The sequence below is a fragment of the Portunus trituberculatus genome, chromosome 36, assembly GCF_017591435.1.
Source record: "Portunus trituberculatus isolate SZX2019 chromosome 36, ASM1759143v1, whole genome shotgun sequence".
Classification (NCBI taxonomy): domain Eukaryota; kingdom Metazoa; phylum Arthropoda; class Malacostraca; order Decapoda; family Portunidae; genus Portunus; species Portunus trituberculatus.
The window spans coordinates 7251594-7274093 of record NC_059290.1 but is presented as its reverse complement, the minus strand read 5'-3'; the positions used below and the strand labels follow the sequence as shown (position 1 = coordinate 7274093).

The window sequence follows — 22500 nt, the reverse complement described above, 5'->3', positions numbered from 1 at the left end:
AAAACACGTAGCTGATTGTGGTGAAACTCTAGAGTAATACCATTTTCTGCAATGAAGAATTATAATAGTAGTAGGAAATACTAGATTACATATAATCGATTTCATGTAAAATATATTATTAGCACAAAATACTAAATTATACCTCTAATTTTTCCCCTCTAGAATATCCCATGTGGTCTAGTGGCTAGGATACCTGGCTTTCACCCAGGAGGCCCGGGTTCGATTCCCGGCATGGGAAGAACATTTTCTTGTAACTTATACTCTGAAGACTAATTTATTTTCCATGCTCTGAAGAATGATTTATTTTCCTGTGAGATAAATAAATGTAAAATATATACTTCAACAAACAAGATGTCTATCATGTGTTATAATTAGGTTTAGCCTCAACATAAGTAGGAATTAATGTTATTGATTCCTGGGTAGAGGACAGGCGATATATATATATATATATATATATATATATATATATATATATATATATATATATATATATATATATATATATATATATATATATGTGTGTGTGTGTGTGTGTGTGTGTGTGTGTGTGTGTGTGTGTGTGTGTGTTGGGGGTTATGTATATGTATGTGTATAGATATATAAACAAATCTGTATGTATGTATGTGTGTGTGTGTGTGTGTGTGTGTGTGTGTGTATATATATATATATATATATATATATATATATATATATATATATATATATATATATATATATATATATACACACACACACACACACACACATATATATATATATATATATATATATATATATATATATATATATATATATATATATATATATATATATATATATATATATATATCGCTCAGTCCCTCTATCCTAGAATCAATAATAACATTCCTACTTGTGTTGAGGCTAAATCTAATTATAACACGTATGATGGATATTTTTCTGTCTCTCTCTCTGTTTAGTTATATCGATCAGATGACATCTCCATAAGACCAATTACTCGTAAGTAATATTTTAGAATATCTTAATGCACTCTATAAATATTAGACATTGTTATTGCTGTGAAAGTCCCATAAAATTTCGTACTAAAGGCAGTTTTACAGCTCCCGTGTGGTCTAGTGGCTAGGATACGCGGCTCTCACCCGCGAGGCCCGGGTTCGATTCCCGGCACGGGAAGGATTTTGTTTTAGACAACTCCATTTCCAGCGAAAATTATATGTTCAGAATGGAATGGATCTGTGATTTCTTTTACATGGATCCTTAGGAGAGAATAAGGACTAATTTCGTTATCATTATTAGTATTGCTTTATTATTTTATACCAATGGAAAAATTGGCTAGTGAAAATGACTAAATGGAGACATTCTGAGAGAGAGAGAGAGAGAGAGAGAGAGAGAGAGAGAGAGAGAGAGAGAGAGAGACGGTAATGTCAGATAGGCAAGGAATTCTTAAAATCGGGCTACCCTTATGAAACAGTATACATAATGAAGATCCACAAGACCTATCAGATAGATAAATACAGAGAGAGAGAGAGAGAGAGAGAGAGAGAGAGAGAGAGAGAGAGAGAGAGAGAGTATCAGTTGAATACTCTAATATCTAACCGATAAGGCCATGTGTTATCTGAAGGAATAGTTTTAAAGGATACTCTGGAATAGACCAAGATGGACTTGAGAGGTAAGGAGGAGCATATTATAATAGCAACAGGTAAAAGTTGCCAAGGAAAAATGAAAGTAGAAAATTTGATTTGATAGTATATGGTGGACATCAGTACATTGATTAGACAAAATATTCATTTATGATTATATATGTAATTTCATTATTATTATTGTTAATTTTATTATTATTCATTTATTTTATATCTATTATTATTTAATTAAGTTATTAATTCATTTATATTATTAATATTATCATTATCATTTATTTATTTCCTTATTTTATTATTATTGTTATTATTTTATTATTTTATTTTATTTTATTTATTTATTATTATTATTATTATTTTATTTATTTATTTATTTATTATTATTTTTTTTTTTTTTACCGTTTGTGACCTACGCTATATCAGCCTTCGATAGCTCAGTTGGTAGAGCGGTGGACTGTAGTTGGTAAATGTTAACGGACATCCATAGGTCACTGGTTCGAATCCGGTTCGAAGGATATTTTTTTTTCCATAAAGTTTATATATATATATATATATATATATATATATATATATATATATATATATATATATATATATATATATGGTGTAACACAAGTTTCTGCCAATGTTGCCAGAGGTGAAAGTACAGTATTTAAGTTAGAAAAATTATTCTAAGTTAGAAATGTTCTATGCAGATATGCATTTGAAGGCGTTGTTGATTTGCCATTTATTACATCCATACTATCACTGTGTAATGTTCACCGGTAATCAGTATTGTTCCATTGTCACTTGTCTCATCATGAAATACTGTTAAATGGTAAAACTTGTAGAAATCATTACTGAATTATTCACACGTTTAGATTCTAGACATGGCTATCTATCTGGCCTGGCCGTTGTGCCTGTCGCCACGCCACACTCGAATCTAATACCAAGGCTAAACAACACTTCGAAATACATGTGCTTAAAAAAATGTTCAACTTGGAATATATATATATATATATATATATATATATATATATATATATATATATATATATATATATATATATATATATATTGTGTGTGTGTGTGTAGAGAGAGAGAGAGAGAGAGAGAGAGAGAGAGAGAGAGAGAGAGAGAGAGAGAGCAAGTAAGCAATGCTACAATGGCGTTTCCTCTATTGTTATGTTTCTTGAGAAATACAATCTGTTCTTGTAATTATTTGAACCATCCTCTTTGTGAATACGTACGGTCTATCGTGTTCATGACGTCAATTACATATCTTTAAAAAGTTAATCATGATAAAATAAGGAGTTTCAAGACAATTTCTGTTACAATACCTGCAATGAAAAGGGTTTGAAGACTTCTTTCCTTTTGTCAACATGTAGATTGATATATTTGAATCTTCATAGGTGTTACACTCGAGTGAAATGTCTTGTAACTGAATTATTTTAACAAGATATCGACACATCGAAGTGATGATGAACGCATCTTGTGGAAACAATAAAAAAACATCTGCCCCGAGTGAGGATCGAACTCACGACCTTGAGATTATGAGACTCACGCGCTGCCTACTGCGCCATCGAGGCTGTAGCATAGGAAGAAGCAAAATTGTATAGAATGAACATTCTAAATATTAATGGCTAATATTTGTCTTCGATGTTTACAAAAGATAAACTGTTGGCATCCTTTTCAAGAATGTCATTAATAATTCCATCCATAAAATGCAGCGTGATGTGAAACACCAAAATTTAAATTCTTACGTTTGCTTACACTCCCATGTGGTCTAGTGGCTAGGATACCTGGCTTTCACCCAGGAGGCCCGGGTTCGATTCCCGGCATGGGAATTGATTATTTTTTACATTGAGAGGTTTCTATGCATTAAAAAATTTGCATTACTTTATTTCTCTTGAAAACGTGAATTGTAAGCATCATGTTAACTTCCAATTACAAAATCAGATACTTCATGAGTTTGCATTATCCCATAGACAAGTCATAACAGCATACAGGTGATTTTCCGATAAGCGTTATACAATGAAAACATGCATGCAATAAACGATAAATAAAGTAACAAGCCGCGTGACACCTTGCTTTGCCATCCCTGGCCAAGGGAAGGAATCAGGAAAGCCAGCAGCAAGCCATCTGATATCTGGTCACTCACACAATTTGCCTTCCAGACTGTGGAAACGAATACTTTCAATATTATAATTTTATGTATATTACTTAAAAAAATCTTCGAAAAGTAACGTGGAATGTGTTTCTCTACCATCGTTATCCGTCCAGCCCAGCCAAGCCGGGCCCGGCTGTTGTATCTTTCGTCTCAGGCAATAGTTGAATTTCACACCACGGCTAAACAACGCCTCAAAAATGATATGAGCATAAAAGGTATTCATTTTAGAATAACCTATATTTTCATCTCTGGCAATATCCCCAGAAACTCGTGTTACACATTGTATATTCAATATCGTCACGAATCAGTTATACTAAGTACAATCTTGGTGAAAACATTCATGCAGGTTTATAATACAAAATTCTGTTGTAATAAAGCATTACGGTGCAAACAATGATAATACAACGATTATTTATGTTCCCAACAGCTCCTTCGATAGCTCAGTTGGTAGAGCGGTGGACTGTAGTTGAGAATTGAATGGACATCCATAGGTCACTGGTTCGAATCCGGTTCGAAGGACAAGTTTTTTTTTTTTCTTCGATTGCAAAGCTTTTCGAGAATCTCTCTCTCTCTCTCTCTCTCTCTCTCTCTCTCTCTCTCTCTCTCTCTCTCTCTCATTGAAATCAATAGTTTTTACTGCATTATTACCATTTTTCTTCGTGAGAGAAGTTGTTTTTCGCACTTGTTTAATTTGTTATCTCGAGATTTCACAAACAGCAGGACAAAGAAACCACACTTCGCCATATCTCATAAAGAATACCGATAGCCTTCGAAAAACTTTTCTTTAAGACTAAACATGGAACGTTTCCTTATAAAATAATAATAATAATAATAATAATAATAATAATAATAATAATAATAATAACGAAAGAGAGAAATAAGGATAAATAATACAAATTTAACAACCTGTCAATGCTATATATTAAACAAGATGTGCACACACACACACACACACACACACACACACACACACACACACACACACACACACACACACACACACACACACACACACACACACACACACACACACACACACACACACACACAAAAAAAAATGCAATTCTAAGTATTATATTGTAATATTCAGCAAAGTTGACTTTTGTACAAATTTGGAAGAATTAAGAATTCTGTTGGTGTCTAGTGGAAAATGAAAAAGTACAAAATGGAAATGCCCCGAGTGAGGATCGAACTCACGACCTTGAGATTATGAGACTCACGCGCTGCCTACTGCGCCATCGAGGCTTGAAAGCATTAGTAAATGTTTCGGAAAATGTTGCAATATAATATACGAGTAGTGTGGATTACATTGATAACAGTACTGACAAATTTTTACAATGCTTATTACGATTATAGGTAAGGGTGAAATTTGATCACGAAGTAAAAGAAATCTAAAGCCAATTACTTAACATACAAACCATTGCAGTCCAATTGATACGAGTATCATATGAATCTCCTTACCTGTCATATGAGTTTCCTTGTACAGTATCAAGTTTCCTTAATTAGCAATCTTATTGTAAAGTATGAACAGACAACTAAGCAAGTGAAAGTTGCAAGATGTGTTCTTCATAAGCAGTCCGTTCCAATACTACAAGATCCAATACTTCGCTTGTTTTATATTATTACATATCTCTTGACGTGGAGAAGGGACAGCGCAGGCAACCAACCCACTAACAGGATCCATCACGCGGTACCCAGTCCATCCATAGTGGGTGTCACGAGGCACAGCCCATCACGGCTCTTTGTGTTGCTATCACCGATGCTGCTTGGATGCTGTGGAAGACGTTCACACACATTACGAAATGTACAGGATCACTATTCTAACTATATGTGTAGCCCAAAGTAATATTAATATGCAAGCCCACTCACCAGAACGTCAGAGGACCTGCCGCTTGATGCGTGCTTCATGTGGTGATCCAAGGCTGCTAGTACTCGGCGCCATTACACGGTGATGTAGGCCACTCTTGTGGAAATGTGTTTTCACTTCTCACTAATTTTGAGGATTTTGAAGGGTACTTGCTCAAAAATTTCGCTGTTTCCCATTGCGTAAACATATCATTCCAAGTTGATTTGATACCAGCATCTGGTTAAGTTGCCGAAAACTTGCAATCGCGAAAATAAGACAGAATGGGATGCAGGATACTCACTGTTTGCTGATGCCTCTGTGGACGTCAAGGAGAAGCATCGCCATGGTGAAACTGATGACACATGTTCCTCTGTTCAGGATAAGTTCATGAGCATCTTCGTAAACACATTCCTTTAGAATAGATGCAGATTGTCCATCCACGCCCTCAGTGACCACTGCCTAGCCCTAGTGCTTAACTTATGGAGTACTGAACTGACCCGAGCCACCAAGCGTGATGCGACGGTTTTGGCAACACTACCACTTCCTCCTTAATCACTGTTTTCTTTATATATATATATATATATATATATATATATATATATATATATATATATATATATATATATATATATATATATATATATATATAGAGAGAGAGAGAGAGAGAGAGAGAGAGAGAGAGAATAAAACTATTTTTCGAGCACTTTGTCACATTACTTTGGCTTCTTAAAACTGGTGAAAAAAAAAACATGAAAAACTAGTACCTACTTTAATGGTTACTGAATAAAAAAAAGTAAATAAGTAAATAAATAATGAAGTTAACGTGCTATATATGGTAATCTCTGATTTTATATATAATATTTTATTTATTTATTTATTTATTTTTTTTTGAAAAGACAAGTGAATTGATTACTGTATTAGACACTTATGTATCCAGTAAGATGTTTTTAATTAACTACTTAACTGAATCGTATCTTTTTTTTTTTTTATCGCGTGAAGTTATTCTTAAATCGTATGTCTTCCTGATAACTAATAATACAATGAGTGTGGCGTAGGGGTCATGGTCTTGGATGGAACAGGATCATGAGCATGGCCTTGTAACTGACTATTATTTTGAAACACGAAGTGTCCAATGTAGTATGCGGGTTCACACCTGTCAGACGTAGCGCCTGGAAAGTATAGTTGGCGCCTTGGCGGGAAGTGAATGTGAACAAACAGCTACCCGTCAACTTGTCTTTCTTCAGTGACGATGCTGAAACTGTGTTTGCTCTTCTTTTGGCGTACTGGAAGAGTCTACAGAATAGAAAATGCCTGTGGGTGGCTAAGTAGAAGGAAAGAAAGGAGTGTCTACCACACTGATCTTAAGAAGACTGCACAATTCCCGACGTCGGAAAGTGCTGAAAAGCTGCCAGATTCGCCAGATAACTTAATTTAGCACATTCAACTCGGTATGCTGGAAAAAAAAATTACGTCATATATGTGCTATCAATCAAACTAAGTAATAAATTATTAGGAACATCTCTAATCAGCTTCACCAAGCACAGAGAACGTAATATGGCAAAACGAGCCAAAAATGCTTGGTTCATGGTCTCAGTTTTGGGACACTTCATCACCTTGAGTGAATTACATTATTTTCAGTAAGCAACCACATTTCATTGGTTTAAGTTAATTAATTAGCAATCAAATCCAGAAAATGTGACGAATATCAAATAAACACGATGTTTTGATGCAAAATCCTTGTATGACTTCAGTGAAAGATTATCCGTTCCGTATGTAAACAACATCAAGCAGGTTTCTACCTGCTCCCCACCGGTTATAGGCAAACAATTCAGGGTCTGGATGCGATGCTGACGGTCCTTTGCACCAATCTATGAAGTGCTTTGAGCAGATAACATGGTCCTTGGTAGCTCTCCACGTCGGGCCTCGTTTACATCGTGTCTCCCATAATCTTTTTCGAGCCGCGTCTTTCTTCCTGGGAAACACAGTCCATCCTTTCACGCCTTGGTTTTTCTTTTTTTTTATATTAAATTGCAGTCAGCTACAACACATGTAAACATGTAGTGTTTTTGCACTGGAAAAACTGAAACGGGGACACTATTCGTACCATTTCTAAACCAGCAATCAAAAGTTTCTCTCGCCTTATTTACCCAAGTTGTAAAGAAAAAAAAAATCTAACTGATGAAATATCTGAGATCATGAACACCCATTAGCTGTTAAAATGTGTCCGCTATACACTTCACCGTCTTCACGGAAACTATATAAAAAAAATAAGGCCTTCTCCTTATTCTTGACATTCTAAAAGAGTAATTATAAAAGGACATAATTATCATAATCAAAAGGAGTAGTTTTTTTAACGCATCAAGTGATCTTTCAGTTACAGAAAACCGGGGACAGCAGTAGCCGGGGACAGGTCACTGAAATCGGGGACGTCTGGTCACCCTACTCCACACGAGCTTCCAAACAACCGCGGGCCGCGGGGTTGTTTTGGTGTTTTGAGAGGACTCGGTGTTCCCGAGTTCAGTTAGTCTTTTCGGTTTGATATGCCTTCGGCCGCAAAAATGTTGCTCTACCAAGATTACTACAGAATGTATTCCTTTGTAATATTTAGAGGAGAAACAGTGCTCTCTGTTGAACTATATGAAAAAATGTTTCAAACCAAATATGTAATTGAGACAAGTAAAAAATTTGAGAGCATTGAAGCCGCGACTGTGAGTATTAAGCTTATAATAACAGTTTTGTAGAGTGTGTATTACCAGATCATATGGATAATGTTAGGATAAACACTTGGAATTAATGTTATGCAGTACAAAGACTCAATACCTCAAGATTTATTATGATATGAATTTTAGAATGTGTGTCTCTTGCGAGCTGGCTGGCTGTATACCGAGTCGTGTATTAAAACAGCCAGCGATCAATGGCAACCCAGGAATATTCGACGTCGGGAGGCACGTGTGAATCCGCCTAAATATACAAATGTGTGTGTGTGTGTGTGTGTGTGTGTGTGTGTGTGTGCTGAGTATGAGTATAATGAGTGACAGATAGTGAGTGTAGCTGTTTGATGATCACAGTGTGGTGCTGAGTGATAGGAGTGTTTTAATGCTGTTCTGTGTAGCCTATGATGTGTCTGATGTGTGGCGTGATAACCTTAATTACAGAAATGTGTACGAAAGAGGTGAATGCGCTGGCCAGGGCGGGGGTCATTCTACTAAACGAAGTTGACATCAAGCCTACATTACCTGGCAGACTCATGGCTCGCTATTGCGTTTCCTTCAGCACCATGAAGACATTCCTGCAGGTTTGTCATCGTATGTGTGTGTGTGTGTGTGTGTGTGTGTGTGTGTGTGATGAATTTTAATGTTTTATGGTGTAACGTGAAAAGACTTTTTGAATTGACAGCTGTATATATTTATATGATAAAGGAGGGCAAGAAATATGTTTCATTAAGGCCCTATCACACTATGATACGCGGAAACAGGAATATTCGCTCTAGATAGCTGGAACTTGCCCGGGATTAGCGGAACCAAGTTGGGATGGCTTCATATCCATCCCGGTTCTCCGTATGCTATCCCAATGGAAAAGTAAACATGATATATGTAATTAAAACTTTTCATTTGAACTAAAAAGAATGACAAAATTTTTCATATTGGAATATTAAATAATATTTCATCAATTTAGAAATATATATATATATATATATATATATATATATATATATATATATATATATATATATATATATATATATATATATATATATATATCATGTCGATAGTTTGGGCTCATGGCAACCACTTCTGACTGTAAAGTTGCCATCGCGCACGTCTCAGCTTTTCTCTAGTTTTTTTTTACTTACTTTTCTTCAACAAGAGGAAGTGCAAATGCAGTTCCAGGACAAAGCACAGGGTGAGGTATAAGCGGCATGGTTTTGTTCTGGTTTATTTTGATTAGGCTTTGTCTTGGTTAGTGGGCCGTTTGCCTAGCATAACAAGAACACGGGCAGCTTGTGTGTGATAGTGTTCCTGGTCTCGTACCAAGAACCATGGCCCGCGTTCCGCGTATCATAGGCCAGTGTGATAGCCCCTTTAGAGAGAGAGAGAGAGAGAGAGAGAGAGAGATTTGATATTAGTATGGATATTAGTCTCAAGTGTGACAAATCTTTCCTTTAGCTGAGTGGGCAGGAAAGCCTCAGGGAGCTGGTGGAAATGATATCCGCCTGCCAGGAATTCTATGACATGAAGGTGAGAACATGAAGTGCATGATGTTATGTATGACTACTGTTATCCACGTTCATATGGTTGACACTGCAATTATATATATATATATATATATATATATATATATATATATATATATATATATATATATATATATATATTGTGAGGGGCACCGCCTTATTTCCCTTTTATTTCTTATTATTTCGTGTGTATGGCGGCCCCAGCACAGCCTCTCGCTGTTCTGCTGTGCGGCCACCCTCCCCCTTTTCTGTTCCCGCCATCTCGAGACTCGTTGTGCCAGGCTGGCAGAAAACGCCAATCTTCAGCGGAGGTAGATACGTTCGCTCTTGGGTTCTTGGCACAAAGTTGAGACACGTGTTGCTGGGCTGTTCTGGGTGCTCACCAGTCTCGGTCTGGGAGTTGTGCCCTCCTTTTTGAGTAGCTGGTTTGCTGCTGGTTAGGCCGTGACGGTGTGGAGCAACGGGTTGGTTGTTCCAGGGGAAAGTGTAGCGGGTTTGCTGCATTTCCGAGTTTTTGCGTTTGTCCCCTCTTGTGAGTGGCGACGCGGAGAGACACGTCACTGTCTCGTCCCGAATGTCGTTTTTTATTAGGTGGCCGTGGTCACCAGTGTGGTTTGGTGGGCGGCTGTGTACCACCACCATCGCTTTGTGTAGTTTGTAGTATATTGAGTATAGTGGCCTTAGCCACACACACTGGTTGTCTGGTGGGAAGCTTCATGCTGTCTCCCAGTCGGCGTGCAGTAATCGTCTGTACGACCTGTTAGCTACGAGTATCTTGACTCCCTGAGTGGCTGGTTGTCACCCGGAGTTGGTAGCTGGGCTTGTGTATACCACCGGATGTGGAATACGCATCGTGTCTTGTAGTAAGCCGTAGGCACGGGGAGTCAGTCTTGACAGGTGCTGGCAAGCATCTGTTGCATTAAGTAATATAGTAATATACACTGCGCGTCTTGTCCCAGTCTGTAGGCACTTACAGTCTGAGAACAAGACGTGTGGAGAGGCATTAAGGGGATAGCACATTTTTGGGGGTGTGTAATTTAAAATCATTGTAGCGTTTTGTAAATTTTACTGATAATTAGTATCTATATTATACGTCTTCTGCCGAAGTTTCATCCTTGTATCTGTAAAAGAAAAAATGAGAAAATTAAAAATAAGTTAAAATAGAGGTACTTATAAATCGTCTTATTTCTAACTTAATATATGTCCAAATCATTCGCACAAAGGTTCTGTGTATACTAGAAGGATTAGTCTTCAATGTTTGTTTGCTACTTTTTCAAAACAATAGTGATAAACCTCTAAAAAAGTTTAATGAATAAGCTATATGTGCAGCATTATGATTGACAGAATTTTTAAAAATAAATAAAATGCAAATTTAAAAAAAAAGTAAGTAACAAGAATTGTAGAACATTCATTCACACAAACACACAAAAAAATCAAAGAAATCGGTTCATAAATAAGAAAGTTATTAGAACTTGAACGCGCTTACCTATGTTTTGAGAAAAGGGTTTGAAGTTGTGGGAGTGTTGCAGTTCGCTAGTGCGCGCCAGATGAATACGCCTCCAGTTGTTTGTTTCTTATTTTCTTCCTCTTGAGTGGCCTATCCATTTGGGTGTCTTCTCTTGTTAGGTATCTGTAGTTCTTATCTGTTCCATGTGACACTAGAAGTTGATGGTACTGGTGCAGCCGCTGGCTGTGGCGGGGATGGCTGTGGCAGCAAGTGTGGAGAGGATGATGCCGGTGGCAATATTTCTTCTCTTTACTTATCTCTTGCCTTTTGTAGGTTCAGCCGGCTCTGTTTTACTCCCTTCTTTATCCTACCCATCTTCAGATGAGTTTGAATATCGTAGGTATAGGGAGCAAAAGGTAGAGAAAGACAGACAGAGGGAATGATGCAGATGATGGAGTGCGACACACCATCCTTCTAAACCAGCCCATAGGCTACTAACTACTAAGTACTGAGAACTGAGGAGATTGAGCAGTTGAGCTACGCCACGCTTCTCTCTGTTTGAGTGAGTGTTGCCAAATTTGCCAGAAAAAAAATTCTAAAAAATTCAGAAAAAGTCGTGGAAAAAGGTAAATTTCTAGAGTATCAATGTGGACATTTAAATCGCGGCTGAGCACGTGCGTCAGTTTAAATGCCTGGGAGAGCTCTTTAAACCCTCCTCTCACCTATAATATTCTATCAACTTGTTGCCAAAGTGTTGTTGATTTATGAGGACCAACCAACCAAAAATGCAAATTTCTTCGAAATCACCCCCAAAAATGTGCTATGCCCTGTAGAGACGTGGGTGGAATTGTCCTTGTGGGCGGTTTCTCTAGTCTAGAGTATTAAGGCTTCGCCCTTAACACATAACTTATATACTATCTATAAATTCTACTTGGTTTGGTGTAGGAGGAGAAGGAGTTGCTAAGGAGATTCCCTAGCAGTGGGGGAAGTTATACACTGCTGGCGACCTCTATTTCTGTAGTATTATTTGTCTACTACTAGGGGCTGGGTGTGCAAGGCTCAGGGAAGGGATTGGTACATGCTGGTGTCATAACCACATCCATAGTAGGCACGAGTGAAAGCGGAGTATCTCGTCGCCTCTCAGGGCAGCTGTGACGCTGTAAGGGAACAGCAGTCTATTAGAGTTTGCACATTTTCAGCAGAAAGAACCTGAGGGTTGTGGCTGCTGTGAAATATAGTGTTGGGACCCTGTGGAGCGTCATACTCCTCGATGAGCAACAGAGTTAACCGTAACAATATATATATATATATATATATATATATATATATATATATATATATATATATATATATTTTTTTATTTATTTATTTATTTATTTATTTATTTTAGCTAAGTATTGTTTGATCTAGTTGCAGTCAGTGTTGGTGGAAAAGATGTTAATGATTTAGCAAGACCAGGGTTCTCAACCTGGGATTCGCAAAGTCCAGGGGTTCAGATTTCAAGGGCTACTTAGATGGTTAATCTAATAATATCCTTTGCAGTACCATTGCATATTGAGTTAATGTCCGTCACTAAATTAACTTTCTGTTCAGGTAGATGGTCTTATAATTCAGGGGGTTCTTAACGAGAAAAAGGTTGAGAACCCCTGGACTAGAGAGTGGTAAGTAGTTGTGAGGTGTAAGAGTGTGGATAATGACATGGTGTGGGCACATCTCAGGTGCGGGTGTCGGAGAAGAGGGTGCTGAACGAACTGAACAAGAGTCAGACATCGGCCATTCGCTTTCCCATCAAGGGCAAGATCAAGACACGGGACCACAAGATTAACTGGTGGGCCACACACACACACACACACACACACACACACACACACACACACACACACACACACACACACACACACACACGGGTTCCCACCCATATCTGACACGCTTGTTCTTCATGTCTCTTTTTAATGGAATTTCAGTTGTCATCAATATTCAGTATGTTAAATTATTATTTTTATTATTATTATTATTATTATTATTATTATTATTATTATTATTATTATTATTATTATTATTATTATTAGTAATAGTAGTAATAGTAGTATTGTTATTTATTACTATTATTATTCTTACCTACTGTTAGCTTGGTGCAAGCCACGCTGGGCAGTGACAACATTGTGGACCCGGGTTTGAGTCAGGAAGCGGGGAAGATATTCCGCACCGGACAGCGGCTCACCAAGTGTAAGTAGTTGTGGCGCCACACACCTAGGAGGGTCCCAGGGATGGTCTTCTGACGGCGCTCCAGAATGGTGCCCTGGTGACGGTGAAAATAAAAATTATATGTTTAAGTTTATGCTATAATTTTCAAATGACTTCGTTTTCTTTTAAAGTTGCAATGAGAAAACTTTTTCATGGCCAACTAGTATATATATATATATATATATATATATATATATATATATATATATATATATATATATATATATATATATATATATATATATATATATATATATATATAATATTACCCTCTGACTGACTGCAGTGGAAGGATCCAGGGCTAAAACTGAGGTAGATCTTAGAAATTCTGTCCTGAAGTTATTATTAATTTCCAATAGGGTAAAATGGGGCTAGAAATGATCATAGAAGTGTGATCTAGACTGAGAATGTGTATAGTTACGTGTGTTGTATTGGTTGAAACTGCAATATATATATATATATATATATATATATATATATATATATATATATATATATATATATATATATATATATATATATATATATATATATATATATATATACACACATACTATTAGTGATTTTATGTTCACTTAAGAGCAAAAGTGAAGTTTTCTCAGAGGGGAAGTGATTCATCTAACCTAATCAACCTAGGGCGAGGTGTTTCTGTTTGATAGGTTCCCAACTATACCTGCGAAAGTTTATACTACTGTTGATATTCTCACTGAGGGCATTAGCAGCCAGTGATCGAGTGTCACCCTGTGCTGAAGCCCTTATAATCCTACATTAACCCTCATTCTGTGTGTGTGTGTGTGTGTGTGTGTGTGTGTGTGTGTGTGTCTACAGGCCTGGCAGAGTACAGCGTTTCGCGGAGCGAATATGAACTGGTCTTGAACACACTGCTTCTGGCCAAGTGCTTCAGCTGCCGTCTGTGGGAGAACAGCCGCTTCGTGACTCGCCAGCTGGAGCGTATCGGCCCTGCCTTCAGCACTGCCTTCGTTCAGTCCAAGATCACCTCCTTTGCTGCTCTGGAGGCCGCTTCCCCCAGGGACATCGAACTGGTACGCGCTTTACGAAATGGTGGCGGGAATAGTTGATGGTCGTGGAAGCCTCTCTTGTTAGACAACCAAATTGAATGTAACCCTGGCATCCTGTGTTTCTGTCTCCAGATACTGAGCCGCCAGCCGCCCTTCGGGAACCGCATCCATGACCAGGCGACCAAACTGCCGCGCTATGAGGTGACTGTGGAGCAGCTCAACCAGGTGAGAGAGAGAGAGAGAGAGAGAGAGAGAGAGAGAGAGAGAGAGAGAGAGAGAGAGAGAGACTACAGTGATCTTGATGTGGAGCAAATTGAACTTTTTTCTTTTTTCCTTCATATTTCACACTTCATCCGTTTTCCTGAAATACTTATCTAGTTTTTCTCAATCGCCTTTCTTGAGGTGAGTCGCGAGAAAAGCGACCTGCGGGTGACGGTCAAGCTAGCGAACCAGGAGGCGCTGAAGGACGGCTCCACCACACCCAAACACCACGCCTGCCGCCTCCTGCTGGGCAGCACAGACAATAGGGTCATTTTCCAGCAGAGGATCACGTTAGTACTCTACGAGCACTACCACCATTACTATCATTACTATCCTTATTATTCTTCCGTCGCATTATAAGATGTGCTCCTTTTGTTTTCACAGATTAAAACTCCTTAATTTCTAACTTACCATGACGCAATTTGTACTGTGTGTGTGTGTGTGTGTGTGTGTGTGCTAATTGTGGTCACTATGTTATCTACCACCATTTCTGAACGTGAGCAGGGACGCCTCACTGAAGGAGTTTGGGTCAGTGAGTCGCGTGGTGAACGTCAAAAGAGCTGAGGCTGGAGACGAATTGGCTGTCAACTTCATCTCTGAGACCTGGGGTGAGGGATGCTGCATGTTGTCTGCTGTCTTGACTCTCCCTCGTGCCTCTTCCTGCCTGCCTCTCTGCCGTGTGGTGTGATGCCCTCATTTCTTATGGTTTTGTCCCGCACTAGCACACTCCACACATAATATAACACTCGTAATTACAAAGACTCGTGTTTTGTTCACACTTATGCACTCTCGCGTCATAAATTTGTTTGATTTTTTTTTTTATAATTTCTTTCGTGGATTAATTCACGTTGTGGTTGATCACTTGTTCCTTATTCTCCAGTTGGGTTGGACGTTCAGAGCACCTACACACCACGCTACCTCCCACGCCCCACGACCAGCATCAAGGCCACCGCCACCACCACTACTTCCATCAAGAATAAAGATTACGATGACAACACTACCGCCACCAGCACCAGCGGGGACTCTAGTAAGGAACCTAGAGATAGAGATGGATATTAACCGGTCGTTTTTAATTTTGCTCCTGTTGTTTGGCTTTTGCATACGTTGTTTGTGTTCACACGATTACAGTCTGTCTAATGGAGTGTTATGTATTACGCTTTAACCGCTGAAAATGTTCTGAGAGAGAGAGAGAGAGAGAGAGAGAGAGAGAGAGAGAGAGAAAAAAATGGGTCAAAATATTAAAAATAAGTTCACAAATATGTGCCTCGATGGCGCAGTAGGCAGCGCGTGAGTCTCATAATCTCAAGGTCGTGAGTTCGATCCTCACTCGGGGCAATTGTTTTCTTAGGTCCTGTGCTTGTTGGTGGCCACTTGATGCAGAATATATCACTTGCAATGCACTAGGTAATATAGGAGAGGAGAGATAAACGTCGCCCTTGTAGTAATGTCAGAGGTAGCGTAAGTTACATAATGCAGACGGATAGATATTGAGGGATGTGGAGTAGAGGAAAGATGCTGGAGGATGTATCAGGGAAACATGGGAGGTCGCCTGCCCACCACATTTTTTTTTTTTTTTTTACGAAGGTATCGCAAAGGTCACTAGCGTAAAGCTACCCTCACTTTTATGAACAAGTTGAATCCATGCACATAAAAGTCCTGTCATCTGTTACGGTATCCTGAGACAATTAGTAACATGACATCCATAAGTGGTGGTCACTAAAGCGTAATCTGTGTAGAAACTTGAATGATGGAGTATGTGTGTGGCACTGTGGAGGAAGGAAAAGCCGCTGCAGAGTGGCTGCTCTTGTGGTCCCAGCCCGCCTATTGATCACTGTGGGACCCAACATGCACATAGATTGATGCAACAGCACAGGCCACGAGAAACCGAGCTACCAGTTTCACTATCATACAGAAAACGGAAGCTTTCATTTTGGTGTATGTAATATGACTAATTTTGCGACTTATTATTGTAAACAGTTTGTTTCATATTATAATGGTGCGTTTGATGTTTGGGATATTGAAGTGAATAATAATAATAATATACAAGTTGTGAAAAACTTATTCCCATGCCGGGAATCGAACCCGGGCCTCCTGGGTGAAAGCCAGGTATCCTAGCCACTAGACCACATGGGACTGAAAACGTGATGTACAATAGAAAATAAAGATATTTGTATAGAATATTGTTTTATCCGTAAAAAAAAAAAAAAATAAAATAAATAAATAAAATAAAATAAAATAAATAAAATAAAAATTGATAAATAAAACAGAAAAAGCGATTATAATTTTTTCTAACTAGCATGGAGTTATCTTTATCAACGCTGATGTTTACGTAGTTCTGTACTCGTATGTTTTCACTTGATTGACTGAAAAGAAGCGCCACGCTTTGCGCCTTGGCGATGAGGTTTGTAATGGATTTATCAGTAGTAGTTTAGGGTGGAAGTGCCATGTGGCACAGCGCTAAGTGGCGCATGAGGGTGTGGGTGTATACAAGAGTGTTTGTGACGTATTGATCTGTGTGGGGTCACATCCCCTCTCTGATATAATATTAACCTGGCCTCAAAGGTCATTACACGCCAAGAGGAATGTATACAGTAAGGCGAAGAGGCCGCCTGGCCCTCCCATGTATACGATATTCATGAGGCAATCTGTGGCCGTGGGCCGCCGCCTCCCGCCTGCCAGCCTGGAACTGCGGCCGCTCATCGGCGTCCCACAAGACAAGGCGTGTCGCCACCACCAGCATGTATATATTTATTTAAGTCACTGGTGAAGTGGTGATGCTCCCTGTTTCCATACGGGCGTGAGAAACTGGTATAGTGAAGCAGCCCGAAGAAAGCGAATGCCCATTCCTTTGCTAGATGATTAGCGTCAGGGTGTAAGTTTTTTTATTTTATTTTATTTTATTTATTTCTTTATTTTCTAATTAAGAGGATGAAGGAAGAAGTATAACACATTAGCATTAACGGGAATATGTATCTGGACATCCAAAGTTTCAGCTGCGTAAGTGACAGAGGTGTCTCTTAATGCAGGCATGAGGGGAGAAGGGGAGCGGCGTGCCTGTCTCCACACCTGTGGGGACAAACGTAATTGTGCTCACACCTGCTGCAAGGTAAGACCGCCTTGCACATGTGCAACTCCAGTATGCTGTGCGGTTTTTCTGGAAGTCGATGTGTCTACAAATGCATTTTGACTTGTGTGTTAAATCTTGACGTACACAATTGTTCTTGAGAATTCCTATGCCACAAAATATTGCCGTTGTCATTTTTTTTTTTTAATTCTACGGTTGAAATGTTTGTAATATATAATTTGTATATACAGTTGTTTTGGAAAAAAATCTTGCAATTACTCTTTCCTTCCCTCTTTCCATTCCAGCTCTTGAAAACATTAAGATAATCTAATTCCGGGTCAAGTGCGTCCTATCAAGCATCTTGATTGAAGGTGTTATCATTGTAGCGCTAGTAGGTAGTGACTGTGGTGGTGGTGGTGATGATGGTATTGCTGCAGGTCGGGGTGGTGAGTGCGAAGGGGAGCAGCGGCCGTGGAGACGTGCCAGCTGTGGTGCAAGAAGTGAGGAAGAGAACCACACACCTCCCCGACACACCTGTCAAGAAGCTCAAGGTATGCTACACACACACACACACACACACACACACACACACACACACACACACACACACACACACACACACACACACACACACACACACCACTTTCCAGTAGCCTATATAACTACAAGATCACCTTTTTGTAATTGAATGTTTAGAGTACAGTTTAACCTTTTGCTATAGATGCCTTGTTTTGTGGTGCGTCTTACACCTGCGTGGTGCTGAAAGCTTAATGCCACTCTGCCCTAGCCCTGAGAGATCTTCGCACATAATTGTTTCCTTATTTATGGACTGCTTTTTATAAGAGTCGCCGTAAGTGTGAAAACTTTGATTTACTGTTAGCTGTGACATTTATTTTTCAGACTGCAATATTACATTAGATGTCAGGGATGTCTCTATTTTGAAGTTACTTTATTCTCATCGATTTTTTTCTCTGATTACTGTCTTGCATCTATGGTTATTATTGTTGTTTGTTTCTTTACAAGTGCATTGTCTTTCAGAGTAATATGGGCATTTCGCAGTTCCAGTACAAGCCAACACGCCCTACTATGTTGATGGCCCCGCCGGCCCAAGCCAGCAGACAGCAGACCTTCACTCCCTACCCTGAAGCATGCCACCAAGACGGGAACCAGACCAAGAGCTTTGCTGGTGCCGCCACAGCAATGCTTCACGGACACCAACGAGAAAATCTTCAGACGGAGGACCTCATAACTGACGATGTCCTGAATGACTTTGAGAACGAAGTTGACTTCACACAGGACATGGATGACTTGATGGACGCAGAGGCTATGGAAGCTTTCTTAATCGACTTTGAGAAGGAGAATCTCCCGGAAGAATACGTGGATGCCTTTGACGAGCCTCTGGAGGTGGAGGACATTCAGGGTACAACTGAAGACACGCCACACACTTCATGGCCTCAACACTACCAGAACCACACCCTCCAAGCAGCCACTAGGCCAGGGCCTCACCAGCCTGTGACGCCAAGACCAGAACTGAGGCCGATCAGACCCTCACAGGCTACATGCAGTCAGACTCTGTGGGCACAACGACAAGGAATACAGATGACCCAAGCTCAGAGGTGTCAGAGGCCACGGGGCTACGCCAGGCAGGATCAAGGTACGGTTAGACCCGCAGCGAAGAGCACCACCCAGACCACCTTGATCCAGTGGCTGCAGAACAGCCAGAAACACGCGCCATCTCCACATACTCAGACAAATCAAGTTCAGACACCTGGTGTGAGACAGATCCAGACCACCATGCGACCAGCGTCCCCGCGAATCACTCAGAATCAGCGGCTTCAAGCGTCAGCCAAAGTATTGACTAACCAGAGTCAGCGCTGCCTCAGACCTGCAGAGGTAGTTACCAGTCAGAATCAGTGGTCTGTCAGGCCTGCTAGAGTGATGCCCAGTCAGAGTCAGCGTCTCCTTACGCCAGCAGGAACACTGGCTAGTCAGAACGGGCAGCCTGTCGTGGCTGCAGGAGTAATTGTTAATCCGAATCCACGTACTATTAGACAATGTCCACCTATAAGTCAAAATGTAGAGCCATTCAAGCATGCAGGGGCAATGGGCAGAGGACGTATGCCACCTCCTAGATCTACTGTAACACTAAGCAGTCAAAATGCTGAACCTTCCAGACTTGTAAGACCACAGGTAGCCCACACTCTCCGACCAACTTACACTACAGCAGCTCAGGTACATCAGAGGCGAGATCCGGTTCCAGAAATGGTCGATACTCAAGGTGCTTTTCCTCCAGAATATGCTTCACAAATTACAGAGTCTGTGCAAGACAGCCAACAAGCAATCAGAGGACCATTACGTGCGCCAATGTATCTCGTCGCTCCCACTCAGAGACCACCTAATACCTACGGAGCTGGAGGGCCGGCCAGCCACGCCTCAGTACCTAACACACAGGTGCCTCACACTGTGTATCAAGAGGTTAAACTGGCTGGACAGTTGCAGAATGTCACCGAGCCCATGACATGGCAGGTTGCCCAGGTGGAGAATAAAAGGCAGTGGCTGTCAGAAAGTGAGGCTGAGCTGGAATATAAAGCATGGATGCCCACTAATATTTCTCAAAACCACCAGCCAGCCATAGAGTTGTCTTGTAGTGGTGTGCCTTTCCCTTCAGGCTCAGTAGCGAGGCCCACACACATCTCCGGGGCACCTTGGCACTGGCAGAATCAGCAGCAGGAACAACAGCCCCACCAGCAAGCAGCTGATGGAGGTGTGTGGAGCTCACAGTCGATGGAAGCACCGCCGCGGGCCCTACAGACGGGGATCAGCAGTCTAAAACAGTGTCGCTCGCCGGCTTCTGACGTGGAGGGTTCTTTCGTCAATCATCCTCCATCCACCTCACACAACGATCTCCCTACTCCCCAGACTATCACCACGGACACGGCCTTCACCTCACTTGAATCTGAATACCAAAACAGTGTTGCCTCCACCAGAAGCCGCTATCGTTACTCGTCTAATATAATGCAGTTGCCGGCACTGTCAAAGTCACCCACGCAGCAGAGTGAAAGCGTTGCCTTGCATGTCAAGCCCGTGGTGGGGATCAGGCCAATGGTTTCAGATGCGGAAAAAAAGAAAAAGCAACCAGACCCCTTCTCTCACCTGACGAAGGAATGGAGTGAAATGCAGAGAGGGAAGTGCAAGGGTAAGCTGAGCAACATCTACTTCCCCAAACCTTCGCCACGGCCCTTGGAAAGAGCAAGGACTTCTGTTCCATCCCCGACTACTTGTAAGAGCAATGATGACTGGAAGGACCTGGAGATGTTCCAGTGGTGTCGCCAGCAAGAAAAACTAGCGTTACATTCTCTGTACCAGCGGGAGGCACCGGCCGAAGCTCAGTACCCTCCCAGTGATATGTCACAGGACCACCCCGTCCCTGACCGGGCTCCCTCTGCCTCGCGGCCGCTGCCCCAGACCAGCAACCTGCAGATTACTTACGACAACGGCAGCCAGGGTCCTGTGGTGGGCGTGGGGTTGAGTGGAGTGGGCAGTGCCCGGCAGAACATCAAAATTAATCTGTCCAGCCTTGATATGGTCGCTGCAGCTAACACACAGGTAAACTTTAGTTTTTTTCTAAGATAAAAACAAATGGTTCGTTTAGGAATAAACTCAAGTAGAAAAAGTATTAACAAAACAAAGAAATCGTGATCCTGTAACCTTGAGATGGTTAATAAGAGGTATATAAACTGTGCTTAAGAAGTATTGTAGTATACACTGCCTATCTGACAGCCCCATAAACCATCCGTCTACTTTTCAGGACGTTGAGGAGCCGCAGGTGCGGGGCATACTCAAGAAACCCACGCAGAGGTGAGTCACTGCGAGTGGTTGGGGGCTTGGTGTCCTGCGCCCAATGGTTAAATGTTCGACTTCAGTGCGCCACCTCCGTGTTCAGTGAAGACCTGTTAATTAAAAAATAGTGGTTGTTATTGCCCATTGCGGCCCCGTTGTCCAGTGAAACAGCGAGGCACAGGTTGGAAGGTGTGGTGGGGGACGGGGTTGGATGAGGGAGGAGGGGCTCTGACGTAGAGTTCGAAACAGCGTAAGGGTAATGAAACTATTCATAACTCATTTGTGAGGTGCGGAGAGAGATATAATATATACTCTCCCTTTATACCAATGAGAGAGAGAGAGAGAGAGAGAGAGAGAGAGAGAGAGAGAGAGAGAGACTTAATTTGGGTTTCGAATGAGGTACCGACACATTTTCCGAACCTCAGTACGAGCGAGTTTCGTCTTTACCATACAGTAGATGTCCGCGGCAGTTACTCTGGTGGTGATGTGAGAGGCTGGTGTTTGCCTTTGATTGGGGAGGCTGCGGAAAAAAAAAAAAAAAAAATTAGGTGCAAGTAATGTATACTGCATCCCATTATCATCTCGGTAGGTGTTTGAGACATTGATTAACTGAACGATATGGACTCTTACCTCTTTACTCATAGTGGCACACAGGGAATTACCAAACAGGTACATAGGACAAACAAATTTCGCGTTCCTTCTTTGATATTTAGGTAACTTTATAGTTTAGAGAAAATTCGACAGACCGCGCATTCCCGGACCTGTTGCAACGTTATTATT

At 40.6% G+C, this 22500-nt stretch overlaps 1 protein-coding gene and 9 non-coding genes across 10 annotated transcripts in view; 7 read left to right on the top strand and 3 right to left on the bottom strand.

Annotated features, from left to right (window-relative positions):
* LOC123513462 (probable ATP-dependent DNA helicase HFM1) overlaps nt 1-22500 on the top strand; it is a 236435-nt gene that overhangs the window by 39843 nt on the left and 174092 nt on the right. Inside the window, exons 16-28 of the mRNA XM_045270625.1 lie at nt 8767-8906; nt 9778-9849; nt 13011-13120; nt 13421-13518; nt 14365-14579; nt 14688-14780; nt 14958-15106; nt 15321-15424; nt 15697-15843; nt 17843-17922; nt 18318-18431; nt 18919-21486; nt 21689-21738. Coding sequence (XP_045126560.1) covers nt 8767-8906; nt 9778-9849; nt 13011-13120; nt 13421-13518; nt 14365-14579; nt 14688-14780; nt 14958-15106; nt 15321-15424; nt 15697-15843; nt 17843-17922; nt 18318-18431; nt 18919-21486; nt 21689-21738 — 3940 coding nt within the window. The remainder of the gene's footprint in view (nt 1-8766; nt 8907-9777; nt 9850-13010; nt 13121-13420; nt 13519-14364; nt 14580-14687; nt 14781-14957; nt 15107-15320; nt 15425-15696; nt 15844-17842; nt 17923-18317; nt 18432-18918; nt 21487-21688; nt 21739-22500) is intronic.
* On the top strand, nt 167-238 carry Trnae-uuc. The gene has a single exon. It is a non-coding gene; the product is annotated as a tRNA-Glu (tRNA).
* On the top strand, nt 1081-1152 carry Trnae-cuc. Its single transcript has one exon. It is a non-coding gene; the product is annotated as a tRNA-Glu (tRNA).
* Trnay-gua lies at nt 2040-2131 on the top strand. Its single transcript is given in 2 exon segments — nt 2040-2076; nt 2096-2131. It is a non-coding gene; the product is annotated as a tRNA-Tyr (tRNA).
* Trnam-cau lies at nt 3112-3184 on the bottom strand. Its single transcript has one exon. It is a non-coding gene; the product is annotated as a tRNA-Met (tRNA).
* On the top strand, nt 3371-3442 carry Trnae-uuc. Its single transcript has one exon. It is a non-coding gene; the product is annotated as a tRNA-Glu (tRNA).
* Trnay-gua lies at nt 4195-4284 on the top strand. The gene is given in 2 exon segments: nt 4195-4231; nt 4249-4284. It is a non-coding gene; the product is annotated as a tRNA-Tyr (tRNA).
* Nucleotides 4938-5010, bottom strand: Trnam-cau. Its single transcript has one exon. It is a non-coding gene; the product is annotated as a tRNA-Met (tRNA).
* Trnam-cau lies at nt 16079-16151 on the top strand. Its single transcript has one exon. It is a non-coding gene; the product is annotated as a tRNA-Met (tRNA).
* Trnae-uuc lies at nt 16878-16949 on the bottom strand. Its single transcript has one exon. It is a non-coding gene; the product is annotated as a tRNA-Glu (tRNA).